The 17,602-nt window shown below is 38.4% G+C and overlaps 1 protein-coding gene across 5 annotated transcripts in view; it reads left to right on the forward strand.

Annotated features, from left to right (window-relative positions):
- The window catches only part of ARHGAP21 (Rho GTPase activating protein 21), a 114,246-nt gene that overhangs the window by 23,426 nt on the left and 73,218 nt on the right, over window positions 1-17,602 (forward strand). The window contains exon 1 of one of the 5 annotated variants that reach the window (XM_085050514.1): window positions 7,370-7,474. The exons of the other annotated variants lie outside the window; for them this stretch is intronic. Coding sequence (XP_084906640.1) covers window positions 7,391-7,474 — 84 coding nt within the window. The 5' untranslated portion in view covers window positions 7,370-7,390. Of the gene's footprint in view, window positions 1-7,369; window positions 7,475-17,602 lie in introns of those variants that run through there. 5 annotated transcript variants of the gene reach the window in all.

Consider the following 17,602-nt stretch of genomic DNA (forward strand, 5'->3'; position numbering starts at 1 on the left):
CAATTTTTTTTCTAGGGTTTTTAGGACATGTAAACAATGACTCTGATCATTACTTGAATTTTGGGAAAGCAATTCTGAAAGAAACTCACATTGTCATTCTGAAGTCTAACTCCTTGAAGAACTAGTGCTGGGTTTGAAGCTTTTTCACTCTGATAGTGCAGATGGTAAAGCTGAAAATAATAGAGATTGCCAATCTGTAAGGGTAGGTTATCATTTAACAAGAATATATTTTCATTACTCATAGAAAAAACCCTGTGTGTTAAGAGTAGCAAAATAAAGATGTTCTATGAAAAATAAGATCAATAATACTATGTAGTATGTTTTTCAGTGTGCCAAAACTGATTTTCTGGGTTTGTTTTTTGTCTTTCGGTTCAGTCAGTGATAGTTAAGTGAAAGAAATGTTAGGAAATTTTTTTTTGTAGTTGAGATTAGACTTCAGTTTTCTGAAGTTGAAGCTTACCTTTCTGACAGAGCTCAGTACAGTCTCCTTCTTGTTCCACCAGTGGACTGCCATCCAGCTGTGGGAAAAGGAAGGCAGGGGAAGCAAAGGTGATTATTTTGCTAGCTGATAAACTTGCATTGCTTCGCACATGCTCTAGTAATTTAATTTCAGTGAAGATTTTATTTTCTCATTTTGCCTGGCTTCAGGAAGAGCTCAGCTGTTTTGATTGCCAGTTAGGTGAGGCTGTGTTAACTTCGACATTGGTATTTGGTGTTGAAGGACAGTTCTGCTGTTACTCCCTATATATCAGAGTTGTGCTTTGAAATAGACCATGTAGTCAAGTACTGAGAACCTACTGTTCTAATGGTAATAGGAGAATTTTATTAAAAAAGTCTTAGTACTCGACAATTGTGTTTACCAACAATTGGTTGCCTTCTTACAGTCTGAATGCACAGAAAGGAGGAGTATGTCGCTGTTCTGACCAGGCTGGCACTGTGTGGAGTGACATGGATGTTGTTTGCTGGGATTGTCTTTCAGGAAGGCAGTTCTCTGTACACAAGCAGTCTAGCCTCTGAACACCCCCTGGTATCAATAAGAGGGTATTGGCTTGTAAGTTGAGGTGCTTCAGTGTGGTCACAATTGCACATTAGCTTTATCCTAGCCTTGTGTTTAGAGCTTGCTAGATTATTGAGAAGACTTAACTGTATTGTAATAGATTTGCTGTCTAAGTAAATGTCCCGGTAAACTGAAAGGTTTTTCTCTATGTCCACCAGAGCTAGCCCTGTATTTTCCTATGTGTTTTATGGACATTAATGTATGTAAGGATTGTGTTTTATTACAATGGGAATTTTAAGATTTAGAAGCCCAGTCTTAAGCAGGCAAGTACTTACTTAGTTCTGGCTTTGTGCTGGGATCAGAAAATAGCAGAGCTGATCGATCACATGGCAGTGTAGTGAAGAATGGGAAGACAGCAGGAAGTCCCTGTTAGAATTCTTCCTGTGGTTGTGCTCAAGCCAGTTGTGAGCCCATATGTGTCCAGATAGGATCATTAATACTGTAAGTGAAAAGCCTTCTGTAAAAGAAAATGTGTGTGCTGTTGATACCAAAGCCATTACATTTGATGTGATTCAATTTAGATGCTTTTACCGTCATTCCTGGGTGTTAAAAAAAAAAGACAAAAAAACCTGCCTGCTTTCTAACCTGATCATGGCTGCATCATTGCTGGTGTGTACAGTGTCTTCTAAAGATTCACACATGATCTAGAAACACTTAGTCATGTCTCTTACAGTTGTTTTCATGATGACAAATTAAATGGTGGTGGGTGGTACACTATGGCAGTAATAAGCATTACAGTATTTTTTTTCCATATTTTGCTTGGACATGAAAAATAACCATGTAGAGGAAGTTCAAATTAAGTCATATTGCATTTTGCCTTACAGTGGAGATGACATGAAATAACCAGGTGAATTTTACTAATGTGATTTAATACGCATTTAGCAAATGGACTTCTGTAAAAGTTTTGCTAGATGTTGCAATTTTCATCCTCTGCCAGCATGAAAAACTAAGGATAGTGAGAGCAAGTGGACACTGAAACAAAACTGACATAGCTGTGTGGACACTGGATAAGACAAACAGGAATTTCCACAGAGCAGTACATTTGCCATCCAGGAACTTGCAGATGGAAAGCTAGTGATCTGTTCCTGCAGACATTGAGCTTGTAGGTAGCAGTAATGATAGCTTGAGTAAACGTACATGTTCTCAGGAGTTTGATCTCATTAACACCGTAAATGTTACCAAGTGCTTAATGGTGTGACAGAAGTATACTTTGCGTAAGAGTATATACAGCTTTTATTTCTTGCTTGGTCCCCACTAAACTTGACTGTGCATTTCTTAAATAGAACAGTGCTAGAAGATTGCTTCTAGTTCCTAAAGATTGCCAGCTGCTTTACCAGAGTTCTGTTTGAGGAATCAGATCTTGCTTTATATTCAGTATATTCATTTTTATGGGATAACATACAAAATGATACTTTCCTATAGCTGAATCTAGTAAAATGTCAATTTTTGTTTGGCTATTGATGGTTCGCTGAAACAGAGATCTGTGGCTGAATATGTCAGATATGGAAGAGAAAATGCTAGAAGTTGATTAGAGAAAGGAAACACAGAACTTGTCCACTGAAAATAACTATGGCTAAAATCCAAGGAAGTGGGTGGTACTTGAGCCTAACTGGTGAACTGAACTGTGATTGCTCAAGAGCAAAGGACTTTTTGTTGTGACTCGAACTGACGCTTGATAAATCAATACTGCTATCCCATGTCCTTCTTGGAAGCAAACATGATGGTGAAGTTGTCCTGGGAGTGAATGCAGGAGAATTTTTGAAGAACTAGGGAGCCAAAGTGATGAGTACCTCACTGCATGGGTTTCTAAATCAATTACTAGAACAATTTTCTATTTATGATTTAGATATTGTGCATTTGTTTGTGAGGTGATGGAATGATGCATTTACAAAATACATGGTTGGATTCACCTAATGAACTTATACATTGATAAAATACAAGTTGCATTTATGCAGAAGAAAAATGACGGTTATGCTAATTTCAGTTATTTTCTTTTGCCCTTAGTTTCTGAAGGAAAAATGACGTGTCTTGTGTACTCCCTGAGCTTCTCAGTACTTGAACTAAAATACCAGTAGAGTTGTAGCAGACTGGTTTGAATGTGTTAAGCACCCTGAAGTGGTACTATGCCAGCTGTTGTACTCTCCATTTTTGTCCCCTAAGGATCTCTTGTGTTTCTCATTCTATGAACTGTGTTTCTTCTTAAAAAGGAATTGATAAGAGGGAAGGAAACACTCCAGATATTTTTTTTCCCCTATGGAGAGAGATCATTTTTGTATTTACTGTTTCTTCCTTTTTTTAATGTTCATAGCTTTTTGTAACAATTTCAATGATATGAAAGAATTCATAATTGAATAATATTTCAACCTCTTCCTGCTCTTGACTTCATTTGTAGGAACTTTTGTCATTGTCAGTCTTGGTGACCTGGGCAATGAAAACACTTTTTTTTCATACACATTCCTTTTTTTCAGTTCTTGTGCATTCCTCAATTCGATTTCCTAAACCCCCCCCAGGTTTCCACCACAGCTTCACCATCATCATTATTAGTCCACACTTTGGTAAAGGATTTACCCTTTCAAAGCATTGTGTTGCAAGTTTTAAACAGCATCTTTCTGGTACACACACGTTTCACTTTATGCTGCTGATGTGCTGACCCTTGTGTATGACTTGCGTATTTGCTCATGTACAGAAAATATCTGGAGTTATAGGGAAATAGAAGCCCTTCCTTTCTGTGAGCATGAGCTGTTTGCTGTTCCATAAATCTCACTGCAGTTTTTAGGGGAGAAGTCTAGATGTGTGAGGGGCTCAGTTTTATGGAAATTGTACCTCTTTTCTGCTGTTCCTTCATAGCCTTCTAGAATCTGCATAGAAAGAGAGAGTCTGAAAGAGTTGAGGAAGTTGTTTCTGACCTGTTTCCAGCTTAGTTACCTCAAAATATTGAGACCTTAAACCTGTTTCTTAATGCCAGGAGAAAACACTGGACTTGGTGACAGAAGTGTGAGAGGACATTGGATAGGCTCTTGATGTTTTTATTTAGTAAACTGCGTTTATTAGACACAACTTTATTCTGTTCTTGGAATTCTGAGTGGTCCCTTCATTATTTTAAGGGGCGGAAAGCTGCCCAGCAGTGGAACTTCAAAATGTGGATGTGCTCATCATCTATTTTTTGGTCAAAGCTCAGTGTGTGATAAGGAGCTTTCTGGGCAACTGGACAGTGAGTTCTTTGGTGCCTGCTCATATTGATGTATGTCATCTGTCATTCTCTAGTTATGCCATGGGTGCATCTTTAAATGCTCTGTTGACCTCCAAATTGGAAATTCAGTGTGGAAGTTTTGCTTTTAAATTTTGAGCAAAACTTTTTAAAAGTTTAATGTTTAAAACAAAAATTATTTCAGTTTCGCTTCTGCATTAAACTTTTTGAAAGAAGGCATTGGTAAATTGAATGTTGAAGGCAAAAAGGGAAGCCCTCTATTCATTGTATGTCTCCTTTAAGGAAGTTTCATACATTGTAACCATGCTTAGGAGAAATAAAAACAGTCTTCCAAAAAAACATGTGAACAGTAAAGAAAATAAGGTTAGAACAGAGGAGTGCTGAACTAGTGGAATATGATTTAACATCATGCCAGGAAGGAGATTTGTTTCTTGTAAATGAGGGCAGTTGTCAAGCTGGCTGATGATCAGGAACAGTTTTCAGTAACAGCAGATTCAAATTTACAAGTATAAAGACTGACTTGGAGAAAAACTTTGAGACAGTCCATTTGGAGCAATAACTGCAATTTACTGTTGCAGGTGCCGCTCTTACAGCAGGCTGTGAACTCTTTTTACCTGAGGCACTTCAGTAAAGACTCAAGCTTGCAAAAACTTTGGTCCTCACTTCATTCTTGTGCCTGTTGGAATTTACAAGCATTTCGATACTAACCTTTGGCAGCAGCTGACAGGCCAAAACTGTTTCTGAAAATGTTCTACTGCTCTGTATTGTTGATTGGGTTTCTATCTGCAGTATTTAGACACTTTTGCATAAATTGCAATGGTGTATAAGCACTGTTGAGATTGTAGGAGATAAAAAAATGGGTTCAGGATTTCTTTAAAACAGATTTGAAAATGAATGGAAAGTAATGAGTAAATAATGGCTGACTTTATGGAAAGAGTTACACAAATTTGATTCTGAATTATAACTGATTTTTTTTTAAAATAACATACTATACAGTAGGGGACTTCTAATATGTTGGATACATTATTAGGAGTTTGAGTGCTTCATAGGAAATCCATACGAAGTGATATTTTATGAATCTAAAAGTAGATATTTTATAGTGAAGCTGATCACTGCAGAATTGTGCTAAAATACTGTTTTAAGAAGAACTTGGTTGATGTCAATTGTAGTATAGAACAGCAGTCTTCTCTTAATTTTCCAGCTCTACTTTCCCTCTTCCCTCTGCCTTATTTAGTTGATGACAGCATCTTTCCACAGTCCAACAAATGTGCAGCTGGCTGCTTTTCCAGCCATGTGTAGGCTGCCCCACATGCTCTGCCAGCATCCCTGCTGCCGGTCCTGCAGGGTGCCGGGTCCTTCCTCGTTCCAGCACTGCTGTCCTGGAGACTTCACTGCCTCAGTCTGCTCTGGCATCTCCGCAGTAACCCCCTGCTCCGTAAAACCTTCCCAGACATCCTCTCCAAGATTTCTCAAGCTTGGATCGTTCTGGTGTCTCTTGTGAGGAAGTATATCTGTTCCACCTAGTAATAGTTGCTAAGCAGGACATTTCTTCCAGCCACATGTCATGTCAGCGCAGACTGCTTCAGTGAAGACTATCTAACTTGTTTGAGGAGATGTTATTGTTCTAATTTTTTTCAGCTGAGAACACATTCATTTTGTGCCATGTTGCACTGATACTGCTGTTCTCCCTTTTACACAATTAGGTGTTGTAAAGAAAATAGAGAATTCTGCCACATTCTGCCACATGTATCTTAAAATGAATCAGAATTGGTTTTTTTGTGCCCAGCTGAGTCTTGGAAATTTTCAGACTATTCATATTGGCAAGAAGGGAAGAGGTTGGCTTGGGCTCTGGTATTAATTCCCAGGATCCTTTGGATGAGAAGTTGGAGCAAGATTTTTTTAATTTGGTTTGGTTAAAACAAATGAGGCCTTATTTGTATGACTGTTTCAAAGTCAGAGCTGCTCTTTGGCCACATCATTTGTTTGACCTTCATGTACAAGTTTGTTTTATTTCCAGACTGCTTTTATAGCACTCATTTTCTTTGACATTTTCAGTTATTTGGCCATTACTGAACCAAAGGGTGAATTGGCCACTTGTTCCCGTGGCTGATTCTCCATCTTTTCCCAAGACAGAAAACTGTCTCTTGTGTTTCACGGTGTGTTGTTAGATAATTATATCATTTAAACTGCAGGTTGTTCCAAGTTGGTTCTGTGACTAGTCTAATAGTTCATGTGGTCACCAGATAAAATGTGTATGTTTCTGCAGAAATGCATTTCCTGTATTTCTCAATCTCACTTTGGAATGGGAACACTAGGGAAGCATTCAAGGTACAGTGAGGTTCATGCTAAAATAGGATTGTTGTTTGCAGATTGGAAAAAGGGAATACATGAAGAAAGAAAGGAACTTTTTTGGTATTTCTTCAGTTTCTCAGGATCCTTCTGGTGTTGCATCTCTGACCAACAGGGTTGTCATCCTTCATTACAGAAGGCAGTCAGCATTTCTGGGCAATGCTAACAGTACTTTTACAGATTTTAAGAGAAGTCTGCTGTTTAAGAGTACAAAGTAGATAAACCCATATAATTTTTATGAACACTGTGACATTCTCCTAACTTTGAAAAGTTGCTTGTATTGTGCTGTTTTAAAATAGGAAAATAGGCATCCTAAGCTTTTGAATCTTGAATCTCATGTACAGTATGGGGAGCCATCATCACAACTGTGCTTAAGGAAGTTTTAAGATTTATACAATGTGAATTATGACACTAAATATTTGATATTTAGAGTGATTTCAGAAAGAGCAGAAATGAAGGGGGTAGGGAAAAGAACAAGCACAGCTTGAGAGTGCTTTTCTGTTTGCTTTAGTGTGCTTTCTTAGGATGTTCTTATTTCCCATATATTCCCAAGAATGCATAATTTGTCAGCTTTGTAAGTATTATTTAGAAGAATGTTACACAGTTCTGTCAATTAATCTTGTTGACTTGACACATAGTTGGGGTGGGAAGGGAGACTGAACAGGAAGGAAAGTCCTTGTTCCTGGATGTCGTTGCTGCATAGCTCTCATATCCTCGAGGATCACCCGGACAAAAGCTGAGTCAGAGCACAGCAGCACTCTGCGCTACAGCAAGGCATGGCCCAGTTCAGGATTTTGGACTGCATGATCAATCACAACTGGAGTTTCATATGTAACCTGTACTGTGCGTGGAGCGATCAGGTTTGTTGTTTGCTTATCCTTACATACAAGATGATTATATAATTTAGTATAAGGAGAAAACAAGCAGGCTCCGGTTGATCTGTTCTCCCCACCCCCAGGCTTACTGAGGATGAGCTATTAGAAATGCTGCTATTTAGTAAGGAGTTTTCTAGAGTTAGTAAGCATACAGAGCATGGTTTGACTATATAATTGCCTTTATTTAACACTTCGAGTACTTTAGTTTGTTCTCTTTAGAGTCTTACGCTTTGAGGGTTTTTGTTTAATGAATTGCAGAAAAAGGTAAATATCACATACAGGAAGGGGGAGATATGCCAGGATAAACCATATTGTTAATAAATATAAATCTGATTTGTTTTCCTGCTTTAAAAAGACCCAGCATCCTGGCTGTTTCAAAATACTTGTTCATGAATAGGATTTAAAAAAGTGTAAGGGGGAGGTTGTTACTTTTTTAAGTATACAGGATTAAATAAATCTCAACAGGATGCTATTTAATTCTTAATATGGACAGATTTAATTCTAATTCACTACCTTGCTGCAGAACTGGAGGGGAAAAAAAAAACCAGACAAACAAAACCTGGCCTGGATTTTGAATGAAAATGTTTAAAATAGAATCCACTTGCTGAAGGTTTTTAAATAATGTGTACAGTTGTAATACAACTTTAAAGTTACTCTAGCTATCACCTGTATTTCTCATATAACATTCAGCCAGTCACTGAAGAAAATTTATTTAATTTTTACTTGGTGTAAGGGGAAGGTATGCACTTCTTATAAAGTTGCAGTTTCAGTACAGTAACTAGAGACAGGGGATACAGAATTTTTTTCCACCATATGTAGAAGTACTATGAAATAATCTGCCATTTAAAAATGCAATTTAATAATCTGCCTACAACCCCTGTATGTCACATCTGTACTGAAGCATCTTAATCAGGAAAATACATTGCTATGTGATGGTGGTGTGGTTTGGTTTTTGGTTTTGTTTGTTTGTAGTTATTGTTTCAGCTCTTTTGTTAATGGTGCAAAACCTGATTTACAGTATCTGCGTTTTTCAAGTAATCTATTTAATGTTACAGGTAAGAAGTATCTTCTGTTGAATTTGAAAAAACAGAGGAAATACAATGCATTATCTTAGACTCTTAATTTTTACAGATGCTCAGCTACTTGATCTACATTTGCTTACACAGATGTAAGAATTCACCTGTCCACTCAAATCAATATGACAGTTTCTTCCCATACTTCACAGAAATCAAGAAGAAATAAGAAAAGACTTATGATTTGGGCAGTCCTGCAAAGTTTTAAAGTGCATTTGATAGAACTAGAAGAAAGGGAAAAGAGGGTTGTTTTTTGAGCATATTGAAGTGAAAGGTTTTAAATAAAACAAAACACTGCCCCCTCCAAAAAAACCAAACCAAAACCCAACTACCTCCCTCCCCTCTGAAAAAACCCAACCAAATCCAAACCACAAAATCCCCTTGCCCCAGTGCAGAACAGGATTCACATAATCTAAAAACTGTTCATTACCAATCTGGAAAGAAAAAACAAGCTTTAGATCAGTATACCCTGAATTAATTGCATGCTTGAGGTAGAAATGTTACTGAACTCTTTCATCTTGCTAGATTTTATTAAATGGACTGTGCAATTGTTATGTGTGTTTGGGGTGGTTTTGTTTACTTTAACTGAAATCCAGTCTCTGTAAACTCTACAGTTTAATGCAGTGTTGTTGATACTTTTCTTTGAGATGAAGCTGGAAGTTCACTGATGGGGTATTACAGTGCAGCTGCTCTGTTCCTGCTGCACTGAAATGCCATAGCAGAAGTGAAAGCTGCCAGGCTTGGGGGGAGTTGTTCACTGCTCCACATAGCAGTGCTGCTCTCCACCTTCTCCACCTCACAGTGCCCAGGCAGGCTGCTGGTGAGAAAGTGGATGGGTGACCACTGAAGTTTGTGTCACTAATAATATCTCAAATTAGGTCACAGTCATTCTAAGGATTTCTTTTGTTTTTATTGTTCACCACACACTCCCTTGGCTCTGCAGTGTGTATTTCCCAAAGCTTATTTTTTAAAACAGGAAGCGAGCAAGTATGAAAAGCAGGCATATTTTCTTCTGTCTACCATGGTGATCTAAGTTTTAGGAGAAGTATTTTCATAGGATGACATAAAAGTTACTATGGCTGGGCACAGTTGCCCTTTGCACTCTGATACAGCAAGCTGTTATGTGTATTAGAATGTTTTCAAAGGATATGCAGTTTTTCATACTAAAACAAAAACCCCTGAAATAAAATTATTCTGTGAGGTGAATCAGTGAAGTTCTGTTGGCGTCAGTGAATTGCAGTTTTTAGTCCAAACATTGGATGGGATTGATGGCTATCACATGGTGAGCCATAAATACTTGCTCAAAAGCCTTCAGTGACAATAAACTTGATTGCTTGCAGTTTTTCATCTTTTGCATTTTGTTCATGGGAGAACTGTATTACCTATCTTTAAAATGTTTCTTAAAATAAATTGTTGCAAAGTACCAAAGTGTTTTGCATCTTGTGTTAATCTGTGGCAGTTGTCTTGTGGGACATGGGGTAGATTCAAGTGTGAGAGTCTTACTGGCAATTCAGAACTTCAGCATGATTGCAAATGTAGAATTAGTGAAGCAGAGTTGCAGGCAAAAAGTATGTATCCTATGAGGGACCTTGGTAAATACAACTTTATGTGCAAATTTATGTCTCTGCTTATCCAGACAGTACTTGCCCTGACAGTATCATAGATGATTGATCCTATTTTTAATATGTTCTGGTTTTGGTAAACAAGGAATTTTTAGTGCTTTTTCTTAAAGAATAAAAATGAGAGGGAAAGTGCCTTAAAAAGTTAAGCTTTTTTTTTCATGTGATAGTCTGGTGTTTATGGAGTTGTAGTCATGGAATCATAGCTTAGCATGTAGCTGTGGTCCAAGAGGAGTTCCTCAATTAATGTATGGAAGAGCTAGGTAATGTTTTTCCTCAGTAACATACAAACTAGGCTCATCCTCAGTCAGATGCAGTAGGAGCAACCCCCTCTGTCCTTGTAAGTTTGCCCTTTATGAGCCTCCAGCATGTGAGCAGACTCTGGAGATGCCTGGTATGTTAGTTGACCTTGTGGCCATGGTGAGATATATTACAGCGAGTATGCATAAAACAATAAATACCACTGCTTCAGATGGTTGGAAGAAGTACTGGTAGGTAATATAAAGTAGGTGATACAGTGGTTTTGGGTTTTTTCCTCCTTTTATCACAAATGTCTTTCTTTAAAATATTAAGTAGGAAACATTAGACCACAAGTTGAGTGTAGGTTGTCTTCTTACCAGCACAGAGCATAGGTCAGCACTATACTCTGAGCAGACTTCTATTAGTTTGAGGAGAGCAGATTAGATCATCTCATGTGCTGTTCTCATTGGTTCTTTGATGAACTGCATCAGGCTTCTATTTATTTATCTTACTGCTGCACTGTAGCCTCTAAAAATAACAATAATGCTCTTTCAGCCATGTAAATACTTAAATCTTGGGTTTTTCAGCCAGGGATAAGTATTTTGCAAGTTCTGTAAACTTGCAGTTGGTCCAATTCTACTGCACAGGGTGAGCCTCACCATTGCAGGTGTTGGGCTTGGAGAAGCATCATCAAAGACTATTGATGTGCATGAAAGTTTGTTAGTATGTGGTGACACAGCATTCAAGGTGTCAGATTTCTGTCCTTTTAGCTGGAGCTCATTATTGCAGGCAGAGTGTGAGAATGAGATGTTGCAGTGCCAGCCTGGCTCTCTCATCACCTTCCTTCCAGCCCCAGAACACAGCAGTACTGCAGCAGCTGCTGCACTGCAGCTATTTCCCTTCCTCTGGAGAATCTCCAATAACGTTAAAAATGCTTTTCAGTCTTCCAAATGTGTCACTTGGAGGATGAAATAACAAAGGTGTCTGCATTCCTTCTGAGATATTTGCAGCTGATAATGGTTTTGAAATGTGATATTTATGTTATCTTACTGTGCTCTTCTGTTCATCTGCTGCCTTGGAGAGGGAGGGAGGCAGTATGATAAAAATCTGTCTTGGTAGCAGTGCAGGGTGTGCTGTTTTCAGTTTATGTAAAAGGTGTAAAATCATTGCATGAAATAGCTGGTGACTTAACTCATTGTGGAATTCACATTGCTGGAGAAAACATTTTGTAATGTCCAGAAGTACAGGGAAATAACTTTGTAACAGTGAGCAATTCAAGCCACAGTAATAGGCATGCAAAGACAAGTAGTTCTTAAATAAGCAAACAGATTCGTGTTAAAATAGATTTCTTCTCTCTCCCCACTCTAATCTCCAGACAGAGCAACAAATGTAGATTTAGTTATCTATGTAAACCATTCTTACTGACATGCAGTACAAACTGTGAGGAAATACGCGGGTCACATATGATCACAAGTCAACTTTTAGAAGCTTTTGGATTTGCAGTTAAACTGAAAATCCTTTGGACAACTTTCTCTTCTTTATCCTCTTAGTGACATCTCTGTGCATAAAGATTTAAGATTCTTTTTTTTCAGGTTAATGACTTCACAGCCCTTTTTTTAAGCATTCTGCTGTGCATCGTATCTCTGTAAAATAAGTTATTCACTGAAGTCTGCTTTTCTTCCTCTGTTGTATATGCACAATAGATTACAAATTTAGAGGTTGGACATAATTTAATTTGGGTGTTTGGATATGTGGCTTTGCATCTGTGTATGCTAATTTTATTTTTTTTTCACTTTACAAAGGACAAGCCTTTTCACGTCTGAGTTTAGGGCTTTGAAACATAAGTGTGTTGATTTGTGCTAAATATAGTATGTTGAAATTAAATGTCTTGAAACACAGGACCAGGATTGTTTTTAAGTGGTGAGTTTGAAGGAGTTTATTAATAGTCACTGTATTATAAAACTTTAACACTGAGTATCTTAAGCTACATGTAGATTTATTTAAAGGTTATTTTTGAGGAGGGAAGCTGTGTATGTGGGAAGGTAAAGAATCTTGACACACTGGTCTTTTTTGTAGTTTTTTGAGCCATGTTCTCTGTGTTAAAATTCCTATGATGTTTTTTAGCCTTGATCCAAACAGTTGTTCTCAAATCAGTTGAGAACATGTGGGGGGAGTTCTTAAAACTCCCCCCATATGTCTAGGTAAATCTGCAAACAGAGTCAAACTGTGGAATAACAACCCACTTGCAATAACCATGTTTTTAAGGTTACTATTTTAGGTTTTGACATTGAAGGATCAAATCCGTGATCTTCCAAAGGCTTCTGTTCGGCTTTGGGCAGGTCAGAGACTTTTCTGATGTACATGAAATGAAATCCCAAGTAGCGCTGCAATATTGCAGAATTGAATGAGCTTAAGCCTTAACAGCTTGAATTACCAGCAGGTATGATGATGTGTTTATGCAGATGAAGTGATGTGTCTAGTCTCTAAATGACCTCATTTTCTTGTTTTTAGAACAGGAATGAGCATATTCTGTTTCTGTTGAAAAGTGCAGTAGTTTCAGTAACAGAAGATGAGGCTTGTGCTTACATTCAATACGGAGCAGATGTAAGGTGTACCACTGTCCCACTACTCAGCCCAAAAGCAAAGTAAAGCCCTTACTCACTGTTGTAACTGCACCCTGGAGTAGCTTAGTCCAAACACAGGTTTGCCATAGGGACAAAGAAGCTGTGGAAAAGGGGTTTTTCTCTTGGGTGGTTTGGTCAACTTTAACTACGTTCCTTGTAGAAGTAATAGTTTTTTTGATTTGAGACATGGTTTCTGGCTAGAGTGGAGAGAAACACTATGAGGTGAAGGAAATACGTAGGTAGTTTCAGGGCTGGTAAAAATTTCAACTGTGGCACATCAGGTTATTGAAATGGGGTCTGTGCAGGTGATTTTGGTGATTTTATGTTGTGCAGTGATTTTGGTTTTCTTGAAGGCTTCTGCAAAGCTGTTTCATGTGTCAATAGGTTTGTGGTAATACTGTAGTAAAAGTGTAGTAGAAGCTATCTGGTATCTTGTGTGTTTGGTAAACCCCGTGTTACCCTAGAAAGCAAAAAGTACAAACTTCATTGAAGCTCATTCCTATTTTTGCAGTAGTGTACTTACCTGGGGACATAGGTGGCATTTTCTATTGTCCTCATTAGTAGGAAGCAGAGCAGGTCATGGGGCAACTCATAGTCTTGGATCTGGAAAAATTCCTACAGGTTGAAAGAAGCAGTGTAAGGCAGCTCTTGACAGCTGGTGACTGTGTAAGCCACTCTTACCACTTCTGTCAGACAGCTGAGAAGATTCTTTTATCTTGCGTGGAGTAACCTCAAAACATTTCTTCAGTTCTGAGGGGCAGAAGCATACTTTCTCCTGTTTCTGATATTTCCAGATTACACCATAAGGTGAGGGAGGACAAAGAATTTCCTATTCCTAACAAGCAAGGACAGAGCAAGCGGAGAAGGAAAATTTTCAATTTAGCTAAATTAAGATCACATGATATTTTGCTGTTGTGCTAGTTACCAGCCCTGCAGATGTTTCCTTTCTTTCCAGTTTAAGGATGTAGCTGTTAAGAGGGGAGGCTTTTGCTAATGGGTCTATAAGAAAACAAGGAAGCTCTCAATTTCTCTTTGTTGTTAATGCTTTTCTGACTAAATTTAATATTATGAACTCTGTGTTTGTTGTTGTTGTAAATAACAAAATTCAAGATACAAACAAAACACATTGAGAAAAGAGTTTGCATCTCTGTCCTGTGAAGTCCATATACCTTTTACTCTGTTTCTCGGTGCTGTTGCTTGAAATGGGCTGTTACTCTGTGGAAGTATAAAATATTGTCTAAACTGAAGTGCACTTAATTAATCTTTGCACTTAATCTGCAAAGAATCCCACCCAATTATTACACTTTTGGGATGTGTACAAGCTGCTACAAATATATGTATATATATGTTCACACACAACACAGTATAATTTTTAGTGTGTATGTATGTGTATAAAAATAAAATTGATGTATGGTAGATTAGGATCACTTTAATGAATTGAAATATGAAAAACTTGGTATTATCTAGTGTTTAAAGGGAGATGTGAGAAGCTAGTCTGTGTGTGTCTGTTTGTGGATAATTCAGGGGTTTGGGGCTAAGTGTGGAGGAATCCTGTCTGAGCAGTGGTGAAGCACTTGTCATGGCAGACATGATCTTGGTTTTGATGAAGTTAAGAGCATTGTACAAAAAGTCCAGCTATCAGAACTGCAGTGTAAGAAAACCAGAGCATGTGCTGTGTAAAAAAGAAAAAAAAGTCTGGCTAGAGTTAGTAGGTTGGGATTTTCCCTACTTCCAAGTAGAAGAACTCTTTCTGAATCTCACCTGGCTTGGGAAGCTGAATGCTGCTTTCATTCAAGCCAGTATGTCTAGCTAGGCTCAGTTTGCAGAACCACTTGGAGTGTCACTGTTTTTCATCCAGAGCCAGGTAAACTGAAAAATTTTCAGTTGAACAGACACACAGGGAGGGAGCATTGTTGAGATCATCCTTGCTGTAGCCTTTAGCTTTGCTTTTTAGGTCTTGTGGAGTAGTGATGAGACTGACATTAGCACCAACCGCTTTACGGAGCCGTTTTGCATGAACAGTAGAGTGCAGTAAGGCAAGTTTTAGCTGTGTAGTAATATGCACACATAGAGATTTTTACTATTTGTTTTCTGTGTATGCCTTGACCTTTATGAGAACTGAAATCCTTTATCTTGAAAATGCTGTTTCTCTTTTGAATGATAGTATTTACTACAACAGTAGTAATACAGAAGTATACAGAAAGTACACAGAAACATGTATCGCTCTGTCCTCCTTCCAACCCCAGCCAGCTCTGTAGCCTGCATGGTGCTTGACAGAATTGCATGTTTCCTTCCCTGTACCTCCCAGCCATCTGCCATGCTGGCACAGATGCTTTGTATTTGAAAGGTCGCAGATTTCCCACTTACTTCATACACTGGGGGTAGTAGTGTATTACCATCTCAGTTGCTTTTCTCCTTACCTGGTCTTGGTTTGAGGATGTGATTTATGTGTTTTATTGAATTAGAGTGTTCTAATTAGAATTAGAGTCCTGAGATGCACTCAGAGTGTGGTGTCCTCACTAACCTCTGCTGCAGGCAGGCAGCCACTGCCTTTGTTATTGAACTAAACAGGCTTCTATTCCATCTGGGTGAGATTCACAATCCTAAAAGACAGGTAGGTGTGCTCCCAGAATTATGTCCTAACACATGCCTGGATTAAGGTTGGTTAGTCCACCAAAAAGGACCCAAGCTTAGTGCCATAATGGTGCATTAAAGAGATAATAAGCGAGCTCCTGTGAGGGACACTTGTGGTTACTCCACCAAGTGATGCTCTCATCTCTATTGCCTTCTCTTGCTCTGAATTGTCTTGTCTCCTTATGGGTCTCATGAGGGGGCTGAGGGAGGGAGAGCTGCTCATGGAGACCACCTCACTGCTGCTGGTGACTGCTTGGGTCCCACCTCACCAACCCAGGGGAGCAGCAAACATGAGGAATGGCATTACCCATCTTCCCCTTAGTCTTCTGGTGATCGCTAATAATCTGTTTCTGTTTTCCTGTTGTTTGATGTTGAACCATTAATTGTAGCAAAAGTCTCTACTTGTAGTCATAAAGGATTTGGTGCTTGTTCTAGTGACAGTTGAGTTCTTCAGTTTGTTTGCCTTGAATACCCTTTCCAGTTCGTGCATCCCACTCACCTGCAATGCAAGAGAAATGTTAGTGTTGGGGTGTCTCAGCAAATACCCTGCACTTCATACATGCATAACACCTCCCCTTTAAGACATGAGTGGGGACCTTGGTGACTGAGTGCTGACACTTTCCCTGAGTTTGGGAGTTCAAGTCTTCCTCTGGAAATGCTTATTTTTTCTTCCACCTCCACCCCCTCCACTTCATAAGAATTGCAGCATGGAAGAAGAGCTGTGCCCTCAGTTCCAAAACCAGACAGCAATGACCCCAGAGTGAGGGCCCTGACTAAACCAGCTTTATCTGTCTCTGTTAATGCTATCTACTGATGGGTTTATGTGTGTGGACTCAGGCTGTGTTTATCTCTACATCTCGTCTTTCTCTTGTGGTGAGTGTGGTTCTGTAGCTGTTTGATCTTTCGAGCTTTGAGGGTTTGTTTACATCTCAATTTCCAGTTTCAGGTGCTTCATGGCAAGGCAGCCTCCTCTTGAAACACTTGTTTTCCTACCGAAAACAGGCTCAGCAGTTACAAGCACTGAGCAACCAGGTCCTTCCAGTAGTTTTCTTCAATATATGGTCTATACTGTTAGGTTGAGTATATTGGGCTGTGAATCTGTATTGAATTTTAGCTGTATGTTAAGAGTTCAACTCATTATTGGATAGAGGGAAACATTTATTTTTAACTTACAGTGATTTATTTCTACTTGGCCAAGCTCAGTTTGACAGGAGTTGATTACACTCAGCCAAGCCCAAGTAATGTTCGTATTTCTAAAAGGTAAAGACAAGAAAAAAGATGTACTTTTGGATTGAAGTAGACAGAGTATGTAGGTAGGAGCAGCTAATTAATGTTTATTATATATCTGCCATCAGCTTAAATCTATACATAAATTAAGTGTTAATTAATAATTTTTCTTTTAACCTTGGTGCTTATTTAGTGTGAAGGGTAACACTGGAGTAGCATGCAAAAATGAATGCTCCAGTTTGACACCCAAAATACTGAAACATTTGGCATATTTGTTAATTAGCTGTGCACGCTAATTTTGATGTTAGTAAAGAAGGGACAGCTTTGGTATTATGCATGCACTGCTGCATGCATTTTTGGAATTCAGCTTAGAGTTTTTTAACAAGTCTAGCATGTACGACTGTTAAATATTCAATTGGTGGTTTTGTATTTTTCTTTTTTCTTTTTTTTTTTTTTTTGCCTCTTTTCCTTTCTGCAAATTCTAGATGCCTTTTTTATGGTGTCAGCTACCATCCACAATCTTACATGTAGGATTTTTATAGATTTCCTCACAATCTCACCGGTGTGGCAGACTAATTTCTGACCATCCTTGTGAGTTTGGAGTATATTGTTTATTACAGCCTCTAACCATTTTCCAAGGACATAAAATGATGAAACACTTCTTTGAGGGAAGGACACTATCATTATATATACTGG

This window comes from Lichenostomus cassidix, chromosome 2 (genome assembly GCF_008360975.1).
Source record: "Lichenostomus cassidix isolate B80296 chromosome 2, HeHo_3.0, whole genome shotgun sequence".
NCBI lineage: Eukaryota > Metazoa > Chordata > Aves > Passeriformes > Meliphagidae > Lichenostomus > Lichenostomus cassidix.